The 22,655-nt window shown below is 48.4% G+C and overlaps 1 protein-coding gene across 2 annotated transcripts in view; it reads right to left on the minus strand.

Moving 5' to 3' along the window:
* The window catches only part of USP35 (ubiquitin specific peptidase 35), a 66,413-nt gene that overhangs the window by 39,008 nt on the left and 4,750 nt on the right, over positions 1 to 22,655 (minus strand). For both annotated transcript variants that reach the window (XM_005290568.4, XM_065595912.1), the window contains exons 2-3: positions 4,289 to 4,985; positions 1,761 to 1,896 (exon numbers count right to left, since the gene is read on the minus strand). In XM_005290568.4, coding sequence (XP_005290625.2) covers positions 1,761 to 1,896; positions 4,289 to 4,970 — 818 coding nt within the window. In that variant the 5' untranslated portion in view covers positions 4,971 to 4,985. The remainder of the gene's footprint in view (positions 1 to 1,760; positions 1,897 to 4,288; positions 4,986 to 22,655) is intronic.

A 22,655-nucleotide genomic window follows, 5' to 3' on the forward strand; every position in this document is an offset into this window, starting at 1 on the left:
GAGTTCTGGGACTTGGACACAGGCCTGCAGAGGAGGCTGGTGACCCCAGAGAGGAGACTATCTCAAGCCTGACCTTGAAGAACCACCTCTAGAATGCCAGATGTTCATTCAGCCCTGTTCTCTAGCTCCTCTGGTCACTTAGGAGATGGCTCTGTAAACCCTCATTCTTCCTGAGTAGCCCCACCCCCTGGTTAATGGGTGCTAAAGCGATTAGGGATCAAAGCCTCCACAGCTCATTCACTCCTTGGCTTCTCCATTGAGTCTGCTAACAAGGGGGCTACCTCTTGTGTGACTCCAAGATCTGCACCGAGACTACCACCAATCACCATTAGACGGCAGCCAAGCACCATTAGATGGCAGCTAATTTCCATTTCACCAAGTTAGGGCACATTTGAACCACTGTCCTGCAGGAGAAAAAGGTCCTCTGGCTTTTTACCCATCCAGCCCCCCTTCATTCCACTACTGGAGCAACCAAAAGAGATAGTTCTGCCATTCTAGGATAAAAGATGTACTTGGCTGTGCATTGAGTGGCTAAACCCTACTATGTAATCTGCAAACTAGTGTCCAGGCAACATACAGGGAAGTTCTACCCTTTCTTATTTTGAACCTTGGTTGCTGTAAGCCTTATGCTACATACAGAGTTTGGCTGAAGGGAGCCTGGAATCTATTTCAGGAATAAACACAGCTAGGAAGATGGATTTTTTTTTTTCCCCTTGTGCAACTGCTATTTAGCCGACCGGCCCAGATATAGGCAGATACCACAAGTGCTAATGCAAAGCTGGGACACTGGGTGAACGCTGGACATCAATTAGAGAGAGAATCTAACAGACCAGACAAGCACCCTTGCATGCAGGCCAGGGTCAGCAGGGGCTCAACTGCAGGCAGGAAATGGGAGACAGTACAACATTGGTTTCCCTTTATAACCTCTCTCAAGCTAGGTGGTTCTAATGCAGCCATCGGGGTGGGATCTGGGTGCTACACAGTATCTGAGCTATGTCACCAACAGATTACTAAACAGCCCACCACCTTCTGTAGTTCCTCCGTGCTCCAGGCTTTCCAAGCATGTGGAGCTCCCCGTTCTATCGCTGTGACTTTCACAGGAGCTAAGGTAGAAGGGAGCTGCTGCTCCAGAAGCCAGTCAGTTGTGCCTTACTAGCCACTAACACCAGCATCTGTGATGCCCAGACCCTCCGTAGGGAAAACAGCAGCTCTGAGTTCAGGCTGAAGCCATTTTCACAGCCAGGGTGCGAGCCAGGGATACGTCACCCAGTTAAATAAAGATCCAGTGAAAAAGCACCAGCAGTTGCACTCACCTTGGGCAAGATTTTCAGAAGTGCCTAGTGATTTTCAGTGCCTCCACTTCAGGTGCCCAGCTTGAGACACCTTAAAGGGACTTGATTTTCAGAGGGCAGGTTCTCAGCACTTTCTGAAAATCAGGCCCTTTTAAGGTGTCTCAAGTGGGGAACCTAGAAATCACAAGTCCCTGTTGAAAATCTTGGTCCTTATTTCCAGAGTCCTGCATGCTTGGAGGGTAGTGAGGAGGAATAGCAAAATTCTCCTGTCCCCCCCGCACCTCAAACCTTCACACTAGGACTGTACAGGATACCAGCAAAGAGCATTCTGCTCGTAAGTCTGAGCCCTGGGATGAAATTGCTAGAAAGGGTTGAATGTAGCTATTGGGCAGGTCTTTCTCTGGCCTGAGGATGCACAGCAAGAATCTTCCAGGACATTCAGTCACCGTACCTCCTCACATCTCCTACCTACTGATCGCGGTCATCATCTGCACATCCGTTATGCTGTCATCGTTGGTTAGGTTTCTTATGACACCATCCATGAGCTCTAGTGGAACGTACTGGACCACGCTGGCTAAGGCATTCGATGGAGCTTCCTGTTCCTCTGTAAGACATTAGTAAGTACAGACAGCATTAAAGCTGGAAATCGCTGGGAAATCCGGTTTACATTATCCTGTCTCTACTGCAAAGGTCGAATCCTTTCTAGCTACGCAAAGGGCCAGCTAGTGTAAATCAGCATAGCTCCATCGACTCAACACTGATCTTTTCTGGGATGGGGCAGTTCCTATGTTCTTAACGGCACACAAGGCATGCGGTCGTGGCAGACACCACGTGTGTGTTTTGTGAGGCACACAGCTGAAAGAGGGGCAGGGATCACATGCGAATGAATGCTAGCCCCTGGAGTGTGCTATTGCTTTTCTAATAGCTGGCCAATTGGTCCCGACCCTTAGATCCCTACGCAAGCAAATTCCCTCTCTATGTTCGCTTTATACTACTCGTTCTCTACAACCTCCAATGGGACATGTGACACTCCGCACCTCATATTCACCATAGTGATATGATTATGATGCATCTTGTACAAGATATGCCTTGTGACGTGTCTATGGAAAAGTTATGGTTGGCTGAATATGATTATCCTATTTGTATAAATGTATCATTTCTGTATGTGGAGTTATGAATATTAACTATATATTTATATTTCAAATGTGCTTGCACCTGGGTAACACTCATAAAGCTTTACATACAGTCTGCGAGCACACTGCGAATGGCCTATTCAAGTTGCATGGCCCATCAACAAAGACAATGGGCCATGGGGAAAACTTATCTTCATCTGATGAACTGTCCTGGGGACGCTTCAGTCATCCCGTGAACAATGGCTGCCACAACTCATCGGGAGCACGCAAGGGCTTGTAACCAGATCACATGACACTGAACTCCATTTTCCTACCTGTATTTTTCCACAAACTGGGCTGGGAACTTGGCTTGGAACAAAGGGGTTCCCGCCATATGGAAGAAACTATAAAAGGGGGAAGTGACATCACCACAGGGCCTCATGCTCCATACCAGAGAACACCTGGAAACACTTGTGGAACAAAGACTGAACAGGGGAAGGGGGGTCCCAGGCAGGGAAGAAGGAAGCCTGCCTGTGCATGGAAGCTTGATGGCCTGTTTATCCTATCTAACAAGATGAGACACTGCTTGATTCAAACCCTATCTAGTGTATAAGACTTAGATTGCGATTTTGTTTATTTCTTAGGTAACCATTTTTGATCTGTTTGCTATCACTTATAAGCACTTGAAATCTATCTTTCTGTAGTTAATAAATCTATTTTATATTTTTACCCTAAACAGTGTGGTTTGCCTGAAGTGCAGGGAAAACCTCAGCTCAGTTAACAAAGGCTTGTGCATGGTCCTCTTCACATCAAGGGAGGGGTGGACTGGGTAATAAATTCATGCTGGTCAGGCTTTTGACCAGGGCAGGACGGTATAGCTCTGGGTCTTAGGCTGGGGAGCTGGAGATATTTTGGCTGGAGTCTCTCTGTTGTTGGTTCATGCAGTGGCTGGCAGAGCATTCATGAACACAGCTGGATGTGACCCCTGCCTGTGAATGTTTGTGTGAGGACAAGCTTGGAGGGCTTTGTAGCTTGTCACAACATCACAATGTGAGAGGGCTCAGCAGTACCCCAGTTCCAGGTTGCACCCCAGGGTGGCCCGTCACAGGATGATCCCTGGATATTTACACCCGGGGGCATGCTTCATGGCACAAGGCCAAGGGTGAGGTTCCAAAGCACCCAGGGCAGAGAGGTGCCCAGCTCGCACTGGAGTTTGTGGGAGTGGAGAATGGACATTTACTGCTCACAGGGAATCAGGAGCCCCACTATGGGAATCTTTCCACTGGCTTTGCCTGTAGTTGAGTTGGGCACTATATCACTGTTTTACACCAGCACCCGGTCAAATTTCAGCTTGCGTAATTAAAATTCTGCCTAAGTTTCTTCTGCAATCTCAACTGGATAATATACGATTGGGTAGGGTGGCTGTGGGCTTACTAAAACAACAAGGAGTCTGGTGGCACCTTAAAGACTAACAGATTTATTTGGGCATAAACTTTCGTGGGTAAAAACCTCACTTCTTCAGATGCATAGAGTGGACTTACTGTTGCATGTCAGTAACAGATGATGCCATTCCTATTTTATAGACTATGCAGCTGTGTATCTGTTTTATTAAGTTCCTGAAATGCCAGATCTTTTAGGACAATGTAAAATGTAAGATAGGGGTCGGCAACCTGCGACACGTGGCCCATCAGGGTAATCCGCGGGTGGGCTGCGAGACATTGACCGTCCACAGGCATGGGCCCCCCCGCAGCTCCCAGTGGCCGCGGTTCGCCATTCCCGGCCAATGGGAGCTACGGGAAGCATGCTGAAGGTTGCCAGCCCCTGATGTAAGACATTCTATTTCATTATTAGCACACGGCTGAAAATACACTGTACTGTTTTTACCTGTTGAAGAAATGATAGTAAAAAGCTCCTTCAAGGATGGCAGAATGGAGGAAGTCTGAACTCTCCAGATCTTCTGCAACAGTCCGCTCACTTTGTTCACATGGTCTAGAAACTCCATGATGTCATCTTCTCCTTCTGAGATGCACTGGAATTGCCCGATGCACCGTATCAGCTGCTGGCAAAACAAAATCTGGTGTTTGCCTGTGGGAACACATTGAGGATGCAGGGATAAGAGCTTACTGATCTTAGCGCACTGCTTGGGCCCAGGCCGCTCGCAGACTTTGCGGAGCACTTCAATCCTCAGCAGGCTGAAAATGTCACTAGCTGACGGGCTCTCCAAGATGAACTGCAGTCCCAGGTGGATATAATCTAATACGTAAGGGCTCCTTTTCCCCGCAGGCCCGTAACCTTCCTGGAGGAGACTCAGGAGGAATCGGACGTTGAAGAACTCCTCGAACTCCTCCGGGTGGTAGTGGCCATAAACTTCCAAAACTTCTTTGCCGATCTCTCTCTTAAACTTGGTGTCACCCATGAGGTAGAGCTTGGTGGAGAGTTCTAGCATGGACCAGCACTGCTCGCTGTCCATGGGCTGCTTTATTGCCTCGATGACGCGTCTCACGAGCCCTTGTTTCACGTTGTTGGGGTAGGAAGACATCATCACAGCTTCTAGTATCTTGTCCATTTCTGCTTTCAGACTCTGAAACAGTGTGAAACAGCAGCACGTTAGCCCAGTTTTACTTTACCACCCAAAGCTACGGAGCACCCATGGCTCCCGCCGACTTCAGCAGGGATGGGGTTGGCTGCTCAGCACTTCTGAAAATCCAGCCACTTTTATTTAGGCGCCTAATTCTCGATTTCGGAGCAGCGTCGTCAGATTGTAAAATTTTAGCCTGTGTGCCTTCCCCGGCTCCCACTCCTCACCCTCCCATGTTATATAATATTACATTGAGAGAGTCCTATTAGAGGAGGAAACACCTTGATTGGTCCCTCTCCTAATATGCAGGGTGACAATCAAGCAATAAAGACACAACTCGGAGCTGATTCTGAGATACGGGGATGAGCCTCAGATTAGACAGGGCCAAATTGTATCACTAGAGCAGGGCCATACAGCTGTCTTAATCAATTCCCTGGGGATTCCTCTGGCAGAGTGTAAAACTGGCTCTACGCTAAACCCTCCCCTGCTCCTGGTGTAAGGGGGTGTGGCTTGGGGGAAGGGGCGTGGCCGGAGCACCACTGCACTTCAGCAATCCCTGGGTGCTGTAACAGCCCCTTTGGGCTGTGGCCAGTCAGCTGCAACGAAGAGCCAGCCTTGAGGTCTTTCTTACCAGGAGCCAAGTTGGCCCCAAGATCAGGCAGCTGCAAAAGTGACCTGGGTCCTGCAGCAACCACAGCTCGACCAGATGCAAGAATTGGAGAGCTCTGCAAAGCTACCCTGCTGTCAACTGCATGACTATCAACATCTACTTCCTGGACAACACTGACGATCTCGTGTCATTTCTGCCCCCTAGAGGTGCCCGGCTCTGGTCACTGTGCTGAAGTGTCTTTACCGTGGCTAAAGATATCCGTCGGTCTTTTTGTGTGTGTCAGATGATTAAATTGCCAATATGTATTTTAAAGAGCAGCCTGGGATGACACAGGTGAAAACACTCCCAATTTTGAAGACACCCTTATACTCTTTTTTGAGTTCACACAGCCTCCCAGTCCCCGTAATTGGAGGCCATTTTCTATTCATGCCTGCAGACCTACCGTTCCAGATCATCATCGCAACCAACTCCCCTGCACAGCTTGCAGTGACTCACTCCCCATCTCCAGCTGTCAGCCTGGGAAAATCTCAGCACGAGACTGAGCAAGAGCCTGTTAGCTGCAGATCTGTCGCACGTGATTCTACACCTGGGCTCGGACTCTGCAATCTCATTTCCTCCCATTTGTTTTGTTAGGAGTAAAACCATAACAAATCCATGGTTACTTGTTGTCTCTGTGCCAGGCACTATGATCACTCGGAACGTCACAGCAGGGAAAGAACCCAGATCTCCCTGCTCCGGAAGTATGGGCCTCTACCACCTGAACTAAGAGGAATCTTCTTTAGCAATTTGCAGTACAGGGTCCGTGAGACACTGATAAACAGTTCCAATGGTAGCCAGTCCTGGGGCTTTGGTAGAGGCTGATGCACTGGGATGACTAGGGTTGCCAACTTTCTAATCGCACAAAACAGAACACCCTTACCCCGCCCCTGCCCTGCCCCTTCTCCAAAGCCCCACCCCTTCTCCAAGGCCCAACCCCTGCTCATTCCATCCCCCCTCCCTCTGTCGCTCACTCTCCCCCGACCCTCACTCACTCATTTTTACCAGGCTGGGGCAGAGGGTTGGGGTGCAGGGGGGGTGAGGGCTCCAGCTGGGGGTTTGGGCTCTGGGGTGGGGCTAGAAATGAGGGATTCAGGGTGCAAGAGGAGAATCCGGGCTGGGGCAGGGGTGCGAGAGGGGGTGCAGGCTCTGGGACGGAGTTTGGGTGTGGGAGGGGGTTTAGGGCTGGGGCAGGGGTGTGGTGGGGGTGCGGGGTGCAGGCTGTGGAAGGGAGTTTGGGTGCGGGAGGGGACTCCAGGCTGGGGCAGGGGGTTGGGACGCAGGTGGAGATGAGGGGTGTGGGCTCAGGGTGGCGCTTCCCTCGGGGGGCTCCCCGGAAGCGGCAACATGTCCTTCAGCTTCTAGGCATAGGGGTGGCCAGGCAGCTCTGCAAGGTGTGCACTGCTTCCGTGCACAGGCCCCACCCCCTGGCTCTCATTGGCTGTGGTTCCCAGCCAATGGGAGCTGCGGAGCCAGGGCAGGGGCAGCACATAGAGCCCCCTTGGCCGCCCCTGTGCCTAGGAGCTGCAGGGACATGTCGCTACTTCTGGGAGCTGCCCAAAGCCAGGTAGGGAGTCTGCCAGCCCCACCAACTGGACTTTTAACGGCCTGGTCAGTGGTGCTGACCGGAGCTGCCAGGGTCCCTTTTCGACCGGGTGTTCCAGTCGATAACCGGACACCTGGCAACCCTAGGTATGACCCTCAGAAGAAATAGCACAGTGGCATCCATGCTGAGGATGTTAACCTGTCCCACATGAGCTCAAGCATTTCAGGCACTGTTGGGGTACCCTGATGGGGGATATGGATGTTCAAGCCCTGCACTCTCACATCCACCCTCCCCCCATTGTGGGATATGTGCCACCCCCCACCAGCCATCTCCCGTGCCACCCACTGTTCTCCTGATCCTGTGGGGGAAAGCAGCTATGGGTAATGCCTTCCATGGATCCCCAGCCCTGCCTCTTCCTCAGCACTCTGACTGCGTGAGGAGCCTCCTCATTTGTGTCTCCTAGCTGGTACACCAGAGAGAGGTCACCAGCCGGAGGAGCTACCAGGAGAGAGAGGCTGGTACCTCTGCTCCAAGGAGAGACTCCCTCCCTGCCCCCATCTAACAGATCAGCAATTAATGATTTAGGAGGATTAGTAAGTTCTTGCAGAGGGATGTGTGAAAACACTGACTTGCTGGTGGAGTGGCATGGAAGGAGACCTGCTCTGAAGCCTATTCTAGGCCTGCATTGATGTAGGGCCTGGAAAGTGAGGGCAAGATATTAGACTCTGATGTGCAGTGCAATGGGGAGAGAGTGACTCTGATGTTCTGGGTCTTGAACCCAGGCCCAGGAGTTGCCAGGCAGCTGCCACATCCAATGGCTACTGAAACTGAGTGGGCTAAGAAGCTACTAGAGCTATAACCTCAGCCATGGCACCACCCATGGGAGCTCTGACGGGAAGATCACCTGACTCCACTGATTGGTCCAACCTCCCTACTTAAGCCAGGAGGAGGAACAGGCCGTTTGTCTGAGCAACAAGGGGTTTGCCTGCTGTCGCTGCATTGGACTCTGCTTGGGCCTGTCTCCTGCTCTGCTCCTGTTCCCACCAGGCTCCTGCTCTGTGCTTGATCCTTGCCTCTCCTCCTGCCCTTACACCTCGCCTCCAATCCTCAATGATCAGTCCTGGCTCTCTGACTCCAGCCTCTGACTTCTGACTCCAGCTTGGCCCTTGGCTCTGGCATTTGTCATCTGACCTAGGCTCTGATTCTCAGCTTCGATTCCTGGTTCTGACTCTGGCTTGACACCTGGCTCTGGTAATTGGCAGTTGACTCTGGGGCTGACCCTGGGCTTCATTCCCCAACCTGGATGCCTGCTCTGCCCACTAGACCCAGGGCTGGCTTTACCATGAGGCGAACTGAGGCGGCCGCCTCAGGTGACAGACTGGGGGGGGGGGGGGGCGCACTAGGACCCAGAGTGTAGAAAATTGTGTCTGCTGCTGGTGCATATGTATTCTCTCTGCTCTAGTTGCACAGAGATGGTGGAGTGCTGTGCTGGAGGAAGGAGGGGACAAGAGACATAAGAGGCAGGCAGGAGAAAAGGGGAGAGGGAATAACAGAAAGCAGCAGGAGCTGCAGGGAGAGAGAGGAGGAGGAGCCTCTTATGTACCTCTCCAGCACCCCCAGGAGCCTGGACTAATTAACACCAGCTTCTCAGGGAGCTTCCTGTTTCCTGCTGCTTCTCTGAATCCACTTGAGGAGAACAGGCAGTCAACTGAAGTAGTTGGAGCCAGTTAGGCCTGTAAGACGCTGATATCTTCCCTCACTCAGGCCCTGCTACCAGCCTGCTTATTTGTCCCCTTCAACTGAGTGGTGAGAGCCACTATAGCTGGCACAGAACAGGAGTCATGAATGAAAGAAGAAAACGCCCCTCTGGGGCAGCATTCAGAAAAAGAAAGAAAGCAAAGGAAGCTTTTCTATCTAAGCAGGAAGGAGCTCTCCTGAGATACATAGACACAAATGTTCACGGTGAGCCCTCCGGCCCCAGTGAGGATGTGAGTGGTGAGGAGATGCCTGATCTTTCAGTTAGACAGGGTGCAGGTGACCTGGCAGCTACTGCAGTATCCATATCTCATATCAAATGGATGTAACCATGCACATTCCTGAAGAAAAGTGTAGATCAGAGAAGAGTGTGGTGGATGCGCAAGAAATGGCTGCAGCTGAGTTTAGTTCCTGAAGTCTAGATGATCCAGGACTGTGGACCCACTTGAGCAGTAGCCGAGGGACTTCTTGTACTGCATGGGCCACAGCAGTGAAAAATTTCATGTTCCCCAAAGACAATGAAAATAGAAGTTTCCATCCAACTCTTTACTGGCGTGAAATCCCCAATGGTGACAAAGTGGAGAGGCCATGGCTTATGTACTCAAAAACCCAGAATGCTGCATACTGTTTTTGTTGCAAACTCTTCCAGTCGAATGTTCCAGCCACACTGGGTTCTACAGGAACAAAGGACTGGAAAAATCTGACTAGAAATCTGGCATGCCATGAGAAGGCAGCAAATCACCAGAGAGCATTCCAGAGGTGGAAAGAGCTTGAGATGAGACTAAGGTTAAAGGCCACCATAGATGATCAGCGTCAAGAGAAGATTGCATCAGAGTCATGTATTTGTCCTTTGAATAAATGCAAGATAAAATACTTAGAGCCTGATCCTAAGAGGGGCTGAGTGCCATCAACTCCCGCTGGCTTCAATAGACCTTGAGAGTGCTTAACACTTCGCAAGAGGCACCGAGAGACCAACAGATGCATACACACCAAGACACTCCATGGTGGATTATGGGGTGGAGAAACTGGGCCAGATCCACTACTGGTGTAAACTGGCATAGCTGCATGGACGTTATACTGCTCCGTTTGATGCTCATTTTGTAAGTCCAAAAAAAGGGAGACAAGCAGTGAGGAGAGAGATGGATTTTAGTTGAATCCTCTGTGTCTCTGCACACATGCAGGGAAACTCAGTTTGAAGAGCCCAGAGACATCCAGAGGAGGGGTGTGATAGTTACTGGATGTGCTCTGTGCTCTGAAGCTAGGCAGAGGATTTCCATGGAGGGCAAGCAGTCTTGCAGTTTCTGCACATTTGATCAGAACTTGGGGGGGAGGGGCAGTTATTAATATGCGATTTGGAAACAACTCTGTGGATTCAGCCTCTAATCAACACAGGACCAACAGATGTCTCTGCTCAGATACTATGGTGAGGTGTCAGAAAGTGACCGGTCCCTTTAAAGGGAGGTGGGGCCAGCTCCACCTCTGGCATAATTAATTAGCTGCTTCCCAGCCTGAAAGGGCAGGACTATGGGGGCTCTGGTGATATATTAATAGCCAGCTGCTCCTCATAAAAGGGCATCAGTCTGGTGTGGAAAATCCTGAATTGGGTCTGCAGGAGAATGGTACTCTAGGGGGAACCAGTACTCTATACCTGAGTAGGGGAAAGCCCAGAAAGGGGCTGGGAACAGGGTGCAGAGGGTGGTTTGAACTTAAAGAAGCCCTGGAAGGGCAGAAGACCCCTTTTGTTTGTTGGGATTTTTAGTTGGACTTTTGCTATGCTGGAAAGGGTTAAGTTGGACCAGAGGACTAAGCCATAGCACCATCTCCAACCTGTGTGGGGAGGGAAAACCAAGACAGGGAGTGCCTGCAGCACCATGGGGGACCAGCAGGGGGTGCTACATGGCAGGTGTGCCCTATGATAGAGGGGCTAGATAGATATGGAGATATCCTATTTCCTAGAACTGGAAAGGACCTCGAAAGGTCATTGAGTCCAGCCCCCTGCCTTCACTAGCAGGACCGAGTACTGTTTTTGCCCCAGTTACCTATGTGGCCCCCTCAAAGATTGAACTCACAACCCTAGGTTTAGCAGGCCAATGCTCAAACCACTGAACTATCCCTCCCCCACTCTCTCATATAGATTAGATGGCTGCAACTTGGTACCTGGATAGAGAGGATTTCAGTCTCCTGGGCTGTCAGGGCAGCACCTGCCATGAACAAACTTACTTAGAACCCTCCCCCTCCCCCCCCCGGTCAATAATTTACCATCCCCCTAACTACAGAACAAGATGTCTGAGGTTTTTGAGTTCAGCTCTGTTTACGTTTAGCTTCTTTGGCTTCCTCTCTCTCTACCTTCAATGTTTAGAGCCCTCTCTAGCTCTCGCTGGATTTACTCCCACTGAGGTACAGCAGCCTATGACGGGATTCTGCCCAGCTCGTGTGGGTTCTCTGTTTTCCATAGTGCTGCCAGCCAGCCCAGCCTTTACTGGAAGAGAATAATGCAAATCTTGGCTGCTCATCAGGGAAACGCTGGGTTTTTGTGTTATACAGTCAAAGTGATAAGGGAGCCAGAGAGCCAGAGATGGAGACTGCCGAGTCAGGTGGAGTTTGCCGTTTGTCACTGCCTGAACTCACCATATATGGGATTAGAAGGGAGACCTGCTGAAAGAACAAGGATTTCACTAGAACAGTTCAGAACGTTAAAGTCAGATTTGTAGCCAGGCACTGGATGAAAACAATAAAAAATATTATTTAATCAAACAGATAGAAATAATTGTGTCTTTTAAGACAAATCTATTATAGTGTCTTGCTGCTACCTGTACAAACACAGTAAGCGCCAGTTCTCGATCTGCAGAGATAAGTCTAGACCAGTGGTTCCCAAACTTGTTCTGCCGCTTGTGCAGGGAAAGCCCCGGCGGGCCAGGCCGGTTTGTTTACCTGCCACATCCGCAGATCGTGGCTCCCAGTGGCTGCAGTTCGCTGCTCCAGGAACAAGTTTGGGCACCACTGGTCTAGACAGACAAGAAAGACACTGAGTGGGAGAAAGGAAGAATTATCCTCATTTCACAAATGAGGAACTGAGGCGTAGGGTAGATAAACTGACTTGCTCAAGGTCACAAAGCAAATCTGTAGCAGAACTGGGAACAGAATCTATATTGTTTGCATCCCAGCCCAGCCCACCCCTAACTGGAAGATCACTCCTCCTTTCAACTTTTACCCAGCACTGCAGATCTACATGACTAGACTACACAGCCGAGTTAAACCATTTTCTACTGGTCAAAGCACAGGTTTGGGAGTGAGGAGCGGAGGAGTCTGTTCCTGGTGCGGCCACAGCCTTCCTGTGTGACCCTGAGGAAGACACTTAACCTCTCTGTGCCTCAGTTTCCTCACTTGTAAAATGGGGATAATAATACCTCCTACCTCACAGGGCTATTGCAAGACTTAATTAATTAATGTTTGTAAAGCATTTAAGCTCCTAAAACGTATGATGCTATAACAGTGCAAAACATTAGTGGGAATGGCATAGAAATATACCAGAGAACAAAGGTTATCAAGAGAAGGGTCATGGCAAATTTTCTCAGAGGATACGGTGAGCCTTCGAGTGAGTGGTGTTGCAACCTGGCACAGATATTTGCAGTGTCCTTCTCACTATTGGGGCGGGGAGGGAAGAGAGGGGTCCTCCAAGTTAAAAAAAATCCTAAAGTGGGGTGTGATTCAAAAAAGGTTGAGTGCCTCTGACATCGAAGACTAGAAGGCAGCACTGCAATGGCAGGGTTAGATGACATAATAGGTCTTTTCCATCTCTAACTTTTATATATTGTACAGAAAAGGTGTCAGACTGTTTGACCCAAGTGATCTTTTCTGGCCATATTATAGAATCAGATTAGAACTGTGGATTTTTTCTGGACTACCCCGTTTTTTTCATAGATTTTTTCCAGTCAGAAGGGACCATTATGATCACCTAGTCTGACCTGCTGTATAACACAGTCCAGAGAATTCCACTCAGTAATTCCTGCATCAGCCTATATCTTGTGGTCGAGCTAGAGAATGTTTTCTCCTAAGAATAGTGCGACTGTTTACTAGTGGAAAAATTCCAAGCCAAAACACAAAGACACACACACACAAAACCCCGTCTCCAGAATTCTTAACCAGCAAACTAACAACTAAACCATTCCACTTATCCAAATTATGACCTACCCCCATGACTGCACACACGCCAGGAAACATCTCCATGCTCATTCTGTTCCCTTCTGCTGGAAGCTGGCTGTTTTGCTCTGTGAAATCATACAAGGCGGTCCCAGCACGTACATGACTGCATCATTCCCAAATGTGCTTGGCCCTACAATGTGGCCACTGAGCCGTGATCCTGGCCTTTCTGTTTTGTGCTAGTTGCTTTTGATTGTCCTGTGCAAATTCACTGGATTATTTTCCCCTAGTGCACCAGTCCTGCTCTGCCACTAAGTCCATACTGTAAACAAGAGACAGTTAGCTGTTGCTCCTAGTTTAAATGCCTTCAGTGACTGAATCACGTCCATGGATCAAGCACACATTCGGTTTGTAGGAAATGGGGACAGGGTAGCAGTAAAAAATAAGAAACCCACACGTGATGGTGTTTCAGCAGAAAGTATTACAATGAGAGGAAGAGATGTAGAGACCAAGGGCTGGCTCTGATGACAGAACTGACCATCTCATGATAAGAGAGACTAAAAGCAGGGAGGAAGGATCATCCTGCTACTAAACAGCCTATTTTAATTACACCGTCCTTCCTGTCCCTGACTGTTTGTTTCATCCCCCTGTCTGCTCTTTAGACTATAAGTATTTCAGGAGTGTACTCAAAGGCAAACTGAGTTTACGCACGTCTCGGCTGGGGAACATGGAGTTTAGTTAAGGTTAGTTTACTCACTTTTGTTTATCATTATCACCACTGGAGCATTTACTGTATATTTGTATGGAGCCCAGCACAATGGGGCCCCAAATGGGTTAAAACCTCTATTGCAATATAAATTCTTATAAGCAATGAAGACAGCAACACTTGTCGTTAAGGTTCAGAGTAGCAGCCGTGTTAGTCTGTTTCCGCAAAAAGAACAGGAGTACTTGTGGCACCTTAGGTTGTCCAACACTTTCCATTCTAAGTCCCTGTTTTCAGTTGCTTATAAAACTTTGCCAAACTTTAACCATCTGGGCTGAAATTTTCCATGCCAGGAGTCTGCCTCACACTGAACAGTTCTGGAAAATTTCAGCTAAAACAGTTCTGCCATTCCTCAGAACAAGCTTAGTGGGAAATACTATAAGGAGCTTCCCTCCCCCCACCTAGGTTGCTGGTAGTGTGGTTGGAGAGATTGGCTGATGGGAGCAGAGGATGGGGGGGAGGGAGTAATGGATTGAAACAAAGTGTTCCTGTGGTAGGTGATGCTGCCGTTGGCCAGCTCTAGAGGAAGCTCTGGATGCATTAAAGTTTGTTTGATTTATCATTCACTGGAACCCGTGACAGCCAAAATAGTGGGCAACAGCAGAGGCTCCCAATTAGGTGCCTTCTGCCTCAATTTGTTGGCAAGGGGAGCTTAAAAATGCCCTGAAATAGTTTATCTCTATCCGTGTATTACACCCAAAAAAAGCCTATGTTAAAAGTACATCCAGGCAGAAATGTCAAACATTCAAAAGTTAGGAAATGCCAGAATTAAAGCTGCTTGTGCTACCTTAATTCGCCCCCCTCATGCATCTACTTTATGATAGTCTTTAATTACATGATCAGGCACTATTTGTCCCACAGGACCCCTGCTCCATTCAGTGCACAGAACGGACTTGCTCTGGGGAAGAATCAGGGTTATGTAGTGAAGGAGGCTGTTGTCTGCAAGGCCTCTGCCTCATTTGTTGCAGAATTTGGAAGGTGTGCAATGCAGTGAATGAGGGACAGGGCCTACAGGAACAGAAAGGGATGATCTCATAATTAAGGCAGCTGAATGCTGCCCTGAAGAACTGAATTATCTCCCTGCCTCTGCCACTGAGCACCTGTGTGATATTGGGCAAGTCACTTACACCAAACTTTTCCCAGGTGGTTACTAATAGTCTGTTCCTCATTTTCTGGGTGCCCAATTTGAGACCCCGGGTCTGACCTGTAGAAGCGCTGAGCCCTCACAGCTGCAACTGAAGTCAGTGGGAGCCATGCTTTGCACTTATAAAGGGCTGTATAATACAATGTACTCAATGCCCCATGTGTACAGTGGGAATAACACTACACCAGGGGTTCTCAAGCTGGGAGTCAGGACCCCTCAGGGGGTCGCGAGGTTATTACATGGGGGGTGCGAGCTGTCAGCCTCCAGCCCAAACCCTGCTTTGCCTCCAGCATTTATAATGGTGTTAAATATATAAACAAGTATTTTTAATGTGTGTGTGGGGGGGGTCACACTCAGAGGCTTGCTGTGTGAAAGGGGTCACCAGTACAAAAGTTTGAGAACCACTGTGCGACACTCTGACCTCACTGGGGTTTTGTGAAGATAAAATTGTTAATGTGTGTGAAGCACTCAGATGCAACACTGATCAGTGCCACAGACAAGCCCATGAGAACATTAATAATTCTGTACTCAGTACAGAGTTTGGATGGTGTACAGCAAACAATGCCGGGGGCTACAGATTGGAGATTAAAATAAATAATAAACAGCTACTCATTCAGTGAGGACCATCCTTCTTGCGCAGTGAAAGAGGCCAGGTGATCATGTAATTAAAGCCTGTATCATAATGCATATGCTTAAGAGGTTGAAATAATATTGCACAGGCAACCTGAACTCTGGCATTTCCTAACTTTTGAGTGCTTGACTTTGCAACCTCAACATTCTTTTAATGTAGATTTTTGATGTGATAAATGATAACGGTGGTTTTGATGGCCTGGAGTCCTGGGTTTCAGGCCCAGCTCTGCCACCGATTCACTGTATGAACTTAGGCAAGTCATTTTGGGAAAAACTAGTCACTGATTTTGAGTGTCTCAATTTTAGGATGTCCTGCTTCTGATACTTAGGGCCTGATTTTTCAGAGCACCATAAGGGTGCTCAGCGCCTCTGAAATGCAGGCTCAAGGGGGCTCAAGCTGAGTACTCAAAAAACAAGGTGCCCAAAGTCAGTGGCTAGATTTGAAAATGTGGCTCTTGAATTCTCTATACTCACATTCCTGCTCAGTAATCTGGGAGTGGTAACAGAAGTATTGTGAGGATTCGTTTACTCATGCCCGCAGAGAGCGTGGAGTTCCGGGGGTGGAAGGAAGATGCTACAGAAGTACAAAGTATTAATGATGATTAGAATAGGGGCCAGAGGTTCCCTTCCACTAGGTGGATCCAACATCAGGGAGAAATGGCATGATGCAAGCTCTGCAGCAAAAGTCACATAAAAGTCACATGAAAGAGGAACTGCCGGTCTGCTCCCCAGGCAAGCGGCAATGTTCAAAGAGCAGAACAGGAGTGATGTGCATAGAGAACGTTCCATGAACAAGGTAGGCCTGGTCTGCACAATATTTTCTGTGCCTCCTGCTCTCCCCAGAACTCACTGTACTAACGCATGGAATACAGATTTATAGGATGTCTGCCCCGCGTGGTTCTAAATTATGCCTCTGGCCACGCACACTATTTATGGTGGCATGATCAAAAGCCAAGAACGTCCATGCGTGCAGCCAAGCAGCAAGCAAGAATCAAAGAACCTCCCTTAGGCACCTTTGAAAATTCCGGACCTTGTATCTCTCCAGGCAACATGCTCCTGAAATGTTGTTTAACTACGTATCTCCAAATCCAGATGATCGCAAGCCAAATTCTGCATATTGTATGCAGCCCTTACTCAGGCACTCCTGGGAGGTGCCGAACACTGAACTCTCTCTGACATCAATAGGAGTTGAGGGCACTCAGCAACATACAGCTTGGAGCCCTATGTTCCCATTTAGCCACACTGGGGTCTGTTGTACTCCCACATCTGCCCCCTCAAAAAAAAAGATTGTTAAGGGGCATAGTTTAGGACCTAAGCATAGGATTTATAGGAAACCTAATATGAATAGACATGTTTTCACCAACATTTAAAATATGTATTTTGTTTACCTTAAAATGTGTCTCTGCAGTGCTGGACACATACAAATACCTCTGCACTTTAATAATATGCCAGAACTAGAAAGTTAAATTGACTGTAAACAAAATAATGTAACTAACCAGCATCAACGGTGAATAGGAAGCTTGGATTCTGTGCCCACCCTCACCACCTCCTTCCCCCCTCCCCCCCGTCCCCCCCCCCCCCCCCCCCCGCAGCCCGGCTTTATTTTTAATAATCAAAGATGATCTTTTTAACTTGCATCTGAAGAAGTGAGGTTCTTACCCACGAAAGTTTATGCTCCCAATACTTCTGTTAGTCTTAAAGGTGCCACAGGACCTTCTGTTGATTTTTACAGATTCAGACTAACACGGCTACCCCTCTGATACTTGATTTTTAACATAGTAAGGGATTCTTTTAGTATAGGATTTTTCACAATGGCAGTGTTTCTTTAACTGGGATTAATTTCAATTGAAGTCCCTCCGGCTGTTTTTAAATATATTCATCCCATCCCACACTTTCTAGCAGTAGATTTTCAATAAAGTTTCCTTAGACCATTTTGCAGTGTTTCAGTGTCAGCTCTCCTATTTCAAATCTAACAAGGCTATGACTAGGGTTGCCAGGTATCCGCTCCCCCAGCCAGAGCCCTCACACCCTCCTGCACACCAATCCCCTGCCTGGCAACTCCAGTCAGCACCACTGACCGGGCTGTTAAAAGTCCGGTTGGCGGCGCAGAGGGGCTGGCAGGCTCCCTGCAGCTCCCAGAAGTGGTGACATGTCTCTCCAGCTCCTAGGTGAAGGGGTAGCCATGGGGGCTTCACGCATTGCCCCCGTCCTGAGCGCCGGCTCCACAGTTCCCATTGGCTGGGAACTGCAACCAATGGGAGCTGCGGGGGTGGCGCCTGCGGGCATGGGCAGTGCACAGAGCCTCCTGGCCGCCCCTCTGCCTAGGAGCTGGAGGGACATGTTGTCGCTTCCTGGGAGCCACTTCAGGTCAGAGCTGCCCAGAGCCTGCACCCCAAACCCTCTCCCATGTTCCAACCCTCTGCCCCAGCTTGGGACCCCTTCCCGCGCCCAAACTCCCTCCCGGAGCTCGCACTTGCACCCTCTCCCACACCGCAACCCCCTACCCCATCACGGAGCCCCCTCCTGAACCCCAAACCCCTCATCCCCATCCCAGAGGCCACACCCCCAGCTGGAGCCCTCACACCCTCCCACACAGCAACCCCCTGCCCCACCCCCGAACCTCCTCCCACACCCTGAACCCCTAATTTCTGGCCCCAGCCCAGAGCCTGTACCCCCTCCCATACCCCAACCCCCTGCCTCAGCCCGGAGCCCCCTCCCACACTCCGAACCCCTTGGCCAAGCACCCAGCCTGGAGCCCCCTCCTGCACCCCAAACCTCTCATCCCCAGCCCCACCCTAGAGCCCGCACCCCCAGCTGGAGCCCTCACCCCCTCCCGCACACCAACTCCCTGGCCCAGTCCGGTGAAAATGAATGAATGAGCGAGTGATGGAGGGAGGGGAGATGGAGTGAATGGGGTGGGGTTTTTGAGAAGGGGCGGAGCAGGGGGCAGGGCAAGGGTGTTCGGTTTTCTGCAATTAGAAAGTTGGCAACCCTAGTTATGACAAGTAGATCTTAGATGTTCCTCAAGTTTAAAAAAAATTGTATTGTAGTTAGCACAATTTCTAGGAAGGAATCCAGAATAACTTTAGACTGTGTGATCTGTCTGACAAACTACACTGGGCCCTCGCTAGAACGTGGGGTTTTGGATCCATGCGCAGTCCCATGTTAACGCGGGGACCGCATTACCATGGATTCCAATGAAAGTAATTAAATTTGGGATCCATGCGCGGTCCCGCACTATAAAGCGAATTTGCGCTATATAGACGCGCGTTCTAGCGAGGGTCCGCTGTATACCAAAAAGACAAAAAAAAAAAAAACCCCAACACTAAAGCCCCACATATCCTGATGATCAAAGTGTTTTCCTGCTTACATATGTCACATATAAAAAAAAAGTCCTGCCGTTACAGACGTCAGGGATTTAGAGAAGTAGATCAGAAGCCAAGAATCACCCAACTACCTTGTCTTGTCCTTAACTTCAAACTGTCTCTGCTATGTCAACCTAGATGTTAGTTATTCTTGATGCATACTCAATATAATGGGCAATTACACCTTAATCCTGCAAGCTGCTGAAATGCTCCTGTGAGGTGCTAAGTTCCCTCAACACCCATTGAGGTCAGGGGGAATTGAGAGAGTACAGTACCTCAGTGGAGTACTCAGCACTTTGCAGGATTGAGCTCTCAATGCTCACACTCAGAGGAACATCCGAGTAATCAAGTTTGTGCTGATGAATGTTGGCAGGAAGTGTACTTCAAAGTCACATGCAAAGGGAATTTTAAATTTGGACCAGGATGCTTGCATGCTCATCCAATCAGGGAAGAGAAACAGTAGCATGTGATTTATCTCACCAATCACATCTAACCAATCCAGCTTGACTAGTTTGTATCAGATAGTCACAGAGAACTGTTCCTATCAAGTCACAGAGTTGAAAAAGAAAATTCACAGAATCTGCAATAGATTTGAGGAAGTCTCAGTTTGCCTACAGAGGCTAAATACCATCACCATGGTTTCATCCCTCACCAATATGTCCACATCTCCTCCTATTTTAAGTTTACCTGTCTTTTATCTCTTGTATTTTGCAGACCCATCTATCATCTTAGGTTAAGAGGGGCTTGGTTATTCCATCAAAATCACAATCGTTATGGCACACATGTAAAATAATTCCAGGTCAGTAATCTGCATATGCCCCAAAGTATAATTGATACAATTGCTCTTTATCCTTCTATTCTTTTATTTTTATTTTTACATTCAATTTCTTATAACAGCCTAAGGTGTTAAACCAGGGATCGGCAACCTTTGGCACGCAGTCCGCCAGGGTAAGCACCCTGGCGGGCCAGGCCAGTTTGTTTACCTGCCACGTTCGCAGGTTCAGCCGATCGTGGCTCCCACTGGCCGCGGTTCGCCACTCCAGGCCAATGGGGGCTGCAGGAAGGGCGGCCAGCACATCCCTCAGCCCGCGCCGCTTCCTGCAGCCCCCATTGGCCTGGAGCGGCGAACCGCGGCCGGTAGGAGCCGTGATCGGCAGAACCTGTGGACGCGGCAGGTAAACAAACCAGCCCAGCCCGCCAGGGGCTTTCCCTGGTGGGCCGCATGCCAAAGGTTGCCAATCCCTGTGTTAAACCATATTATTTATGTTGCAGGAGCACCTGGAAGCCCTAATTGAGATCATCGCCCCATTGTGCTAGGAACTGTTTACACACATAGGAAAAGAAAGTCTCTGCCCCGAAGAACTTGCACTCCAAATGGACAAAACAGACAACAGAAATATCATTATCCCTATTATACAAACAGGAAACAGCAAGATGAAGTGATTGGCCCTGGTCACACAGAGAGTCTGCAGCAGAATCAGAACCACTCCAGATCTTTTGAGTTTCAAGCCAGTGCCTTAACCCTAAGACCCATCAGAATGGATTGATTTTAATCAAAGTGATTTAAATCAGCAAGCAGGAAACCTTGATTTAAATCATGAATTTTAATTATATGTTGCATGTGTACTTTAGCCTAGCAAAACGAAGGCTGACTGGGGGCATGAATGCTCTCTATATCAGGGAATAAACATCAAGGAGGTTGATTCTCTCTAGCTTATAACCATTAAAATATGTTGAATTGCAACTAAATGTAGACTTTACACTAAATTTGGTGCTTCTTTTTTGCTAGCCAGGAGGATACACTATATCGGTACATTTATTTAAGCAATTTTTTAATATTTACATTTTTATTATGTTAGAAAATGGTGAATGATGCATTTCTTATTTACTAAATGATTCATTTTTTACTTTCAGTCTGTCAAGTGCTACTTGGATAGAAATTCAAATTCAATTAAAAATGCACAAAAACAGCTGTAACGCTGTATGGACGATGCGTCACCATTTAGAATGTTATGGATAACCATATTACAAAATTGCAATGAGTCACACAAGATATGCCATGTAAGGTATCAATGGAAAAGTTATGATTTGCTAAATCTGATAAGCTTATTTATATGTATGTATCATCTTTTGATTGTGAGTTATAAATATGATAGTGATATATTGATATCTCAAATGTGTGCTGTGAATCTGGGGGACACCCCCAGACAGATTGGCATCAGCACTCTCCAGCCTGCTTCATGGCCCATCGATAGGGCCTTACCAAATTCATGGTCCATTTTGGTAAATTTCACCATCATAAGATTTTAAAATCTTAAATTTCATGATGTTGTAACCGTGCGGGTCCCTATCCAAAAGTGGGTTGTCGGGGGTGGTCGCAAGGCTACTGTAGAGGGGATGCAGTATTGCCACCCTTCTGCGCTGCTGTTACCGGTGGCACTGCCTTCAGAACTGGGCTCCCAACCAGCAGCTGCAGAGCTTCCTGCAGCCGGGGGAGGTTCCCAGAGGTGGGTCTGACCTGGGAGTGGCCCTTGCAGATAAAGAGGAAATCCCATCCCTCCCCAGCCCAGCCAGAACTAGCAGCTGGAGCTTGGCGCCAGTTAGGAGCCCTTGGCTGGGGCGCCCCAGCTCTGCCCCTCCCCAGCTCTGGGCCCAGCACTTGGCGGTTAAAGGGGCCTTGGGCTGGCGTGTGTGTGTGTGTGTGTGTGTGTGTGTGTGTGTGTGTGTGACCACAGCACCCTGAGTGGTTGCCCACATCACCCACCATTAAGGCCGGCCCTTCTCCCTGTAAAATGTGACGACACCCCCCCATGCCATGCCACCCTCACTTCTGTGCTGCTGCTGGCGGTGACACTGCCTTCAAAGCTGGGTGCCCAGCCAGCAGCCGCAGCTTTCCACTCTCTGGCCATCCAGCTCTGAAGGTAGCACAGATGTAAGGATGGCAATACCTTGACCCACCCACTACAATAGCCAGATTTCACAGGGGAGACTAGATTTCACAATCCGTGATGCGTTTTTCACAGCCATTAATTTGGCAGGGTCCTACCCATCAAGGGCAATCAGCTGTACAATGAAACCATTGAGAGAAGCCACAGGCCAGGATGGATAAAAATCAATGATTTTTTTTTTAAATCCCAAAAATCAGATTTTTTTGATAAAATGCTTTTTGAGGAAAAAACCTATCTAAAGATAGTTTTAATTAAGATACATTATAGCGCAAAGATATCTCATCATGGAATAGGGATTATAAATTCTAATTCAATAGTATGAGACAATATATTCATGTAATGTTTAAGAAAAGTTTTGTAAATGAGTTCCAATAGTTCATGGATTAGGGACCCAATTTTATGGGATTTCTGGGGCTTCTGTATAGATTATTTAGGTTAATCTTTCTATCTACCCAATGGGACTCAGTGCTCAGTCTAGAAGATACTATCAGAGATGCTTAGTTTTGCAGTTCTCAAACTGTGGATTTGTGTCTCCAGAGATAACATGCTTGTTAACAGCAAAAATGTTTTTAAAAAAATGAATAATATATAGAGGTGAGAAATAACAGACCTCAACCCTATTGTCCCTCTGCAAATTTGTGTATACAGAGTCAATCCCTTACCTCTCTCTCTAAAAGTGCAAAGTTTCAAAAAGTTCAATGAATAAAAGATTGTTGGGGATGGAATAGATCTGGAC

This window comes from Chrysemys picta, chromosome 1, assembly GCF_011386835.1.
Source record: "Chrysemys picta bellii isolate R12L10 chromosome 1, ASM1138683v2, whole genome shotgun sequence".
NCBI classification, from domain to species: domain Eukaryota; kingdom Metazoa; phylum Chordata; order Testudines; family Emydidae; genus Chrysemys; species Chrysemys picta.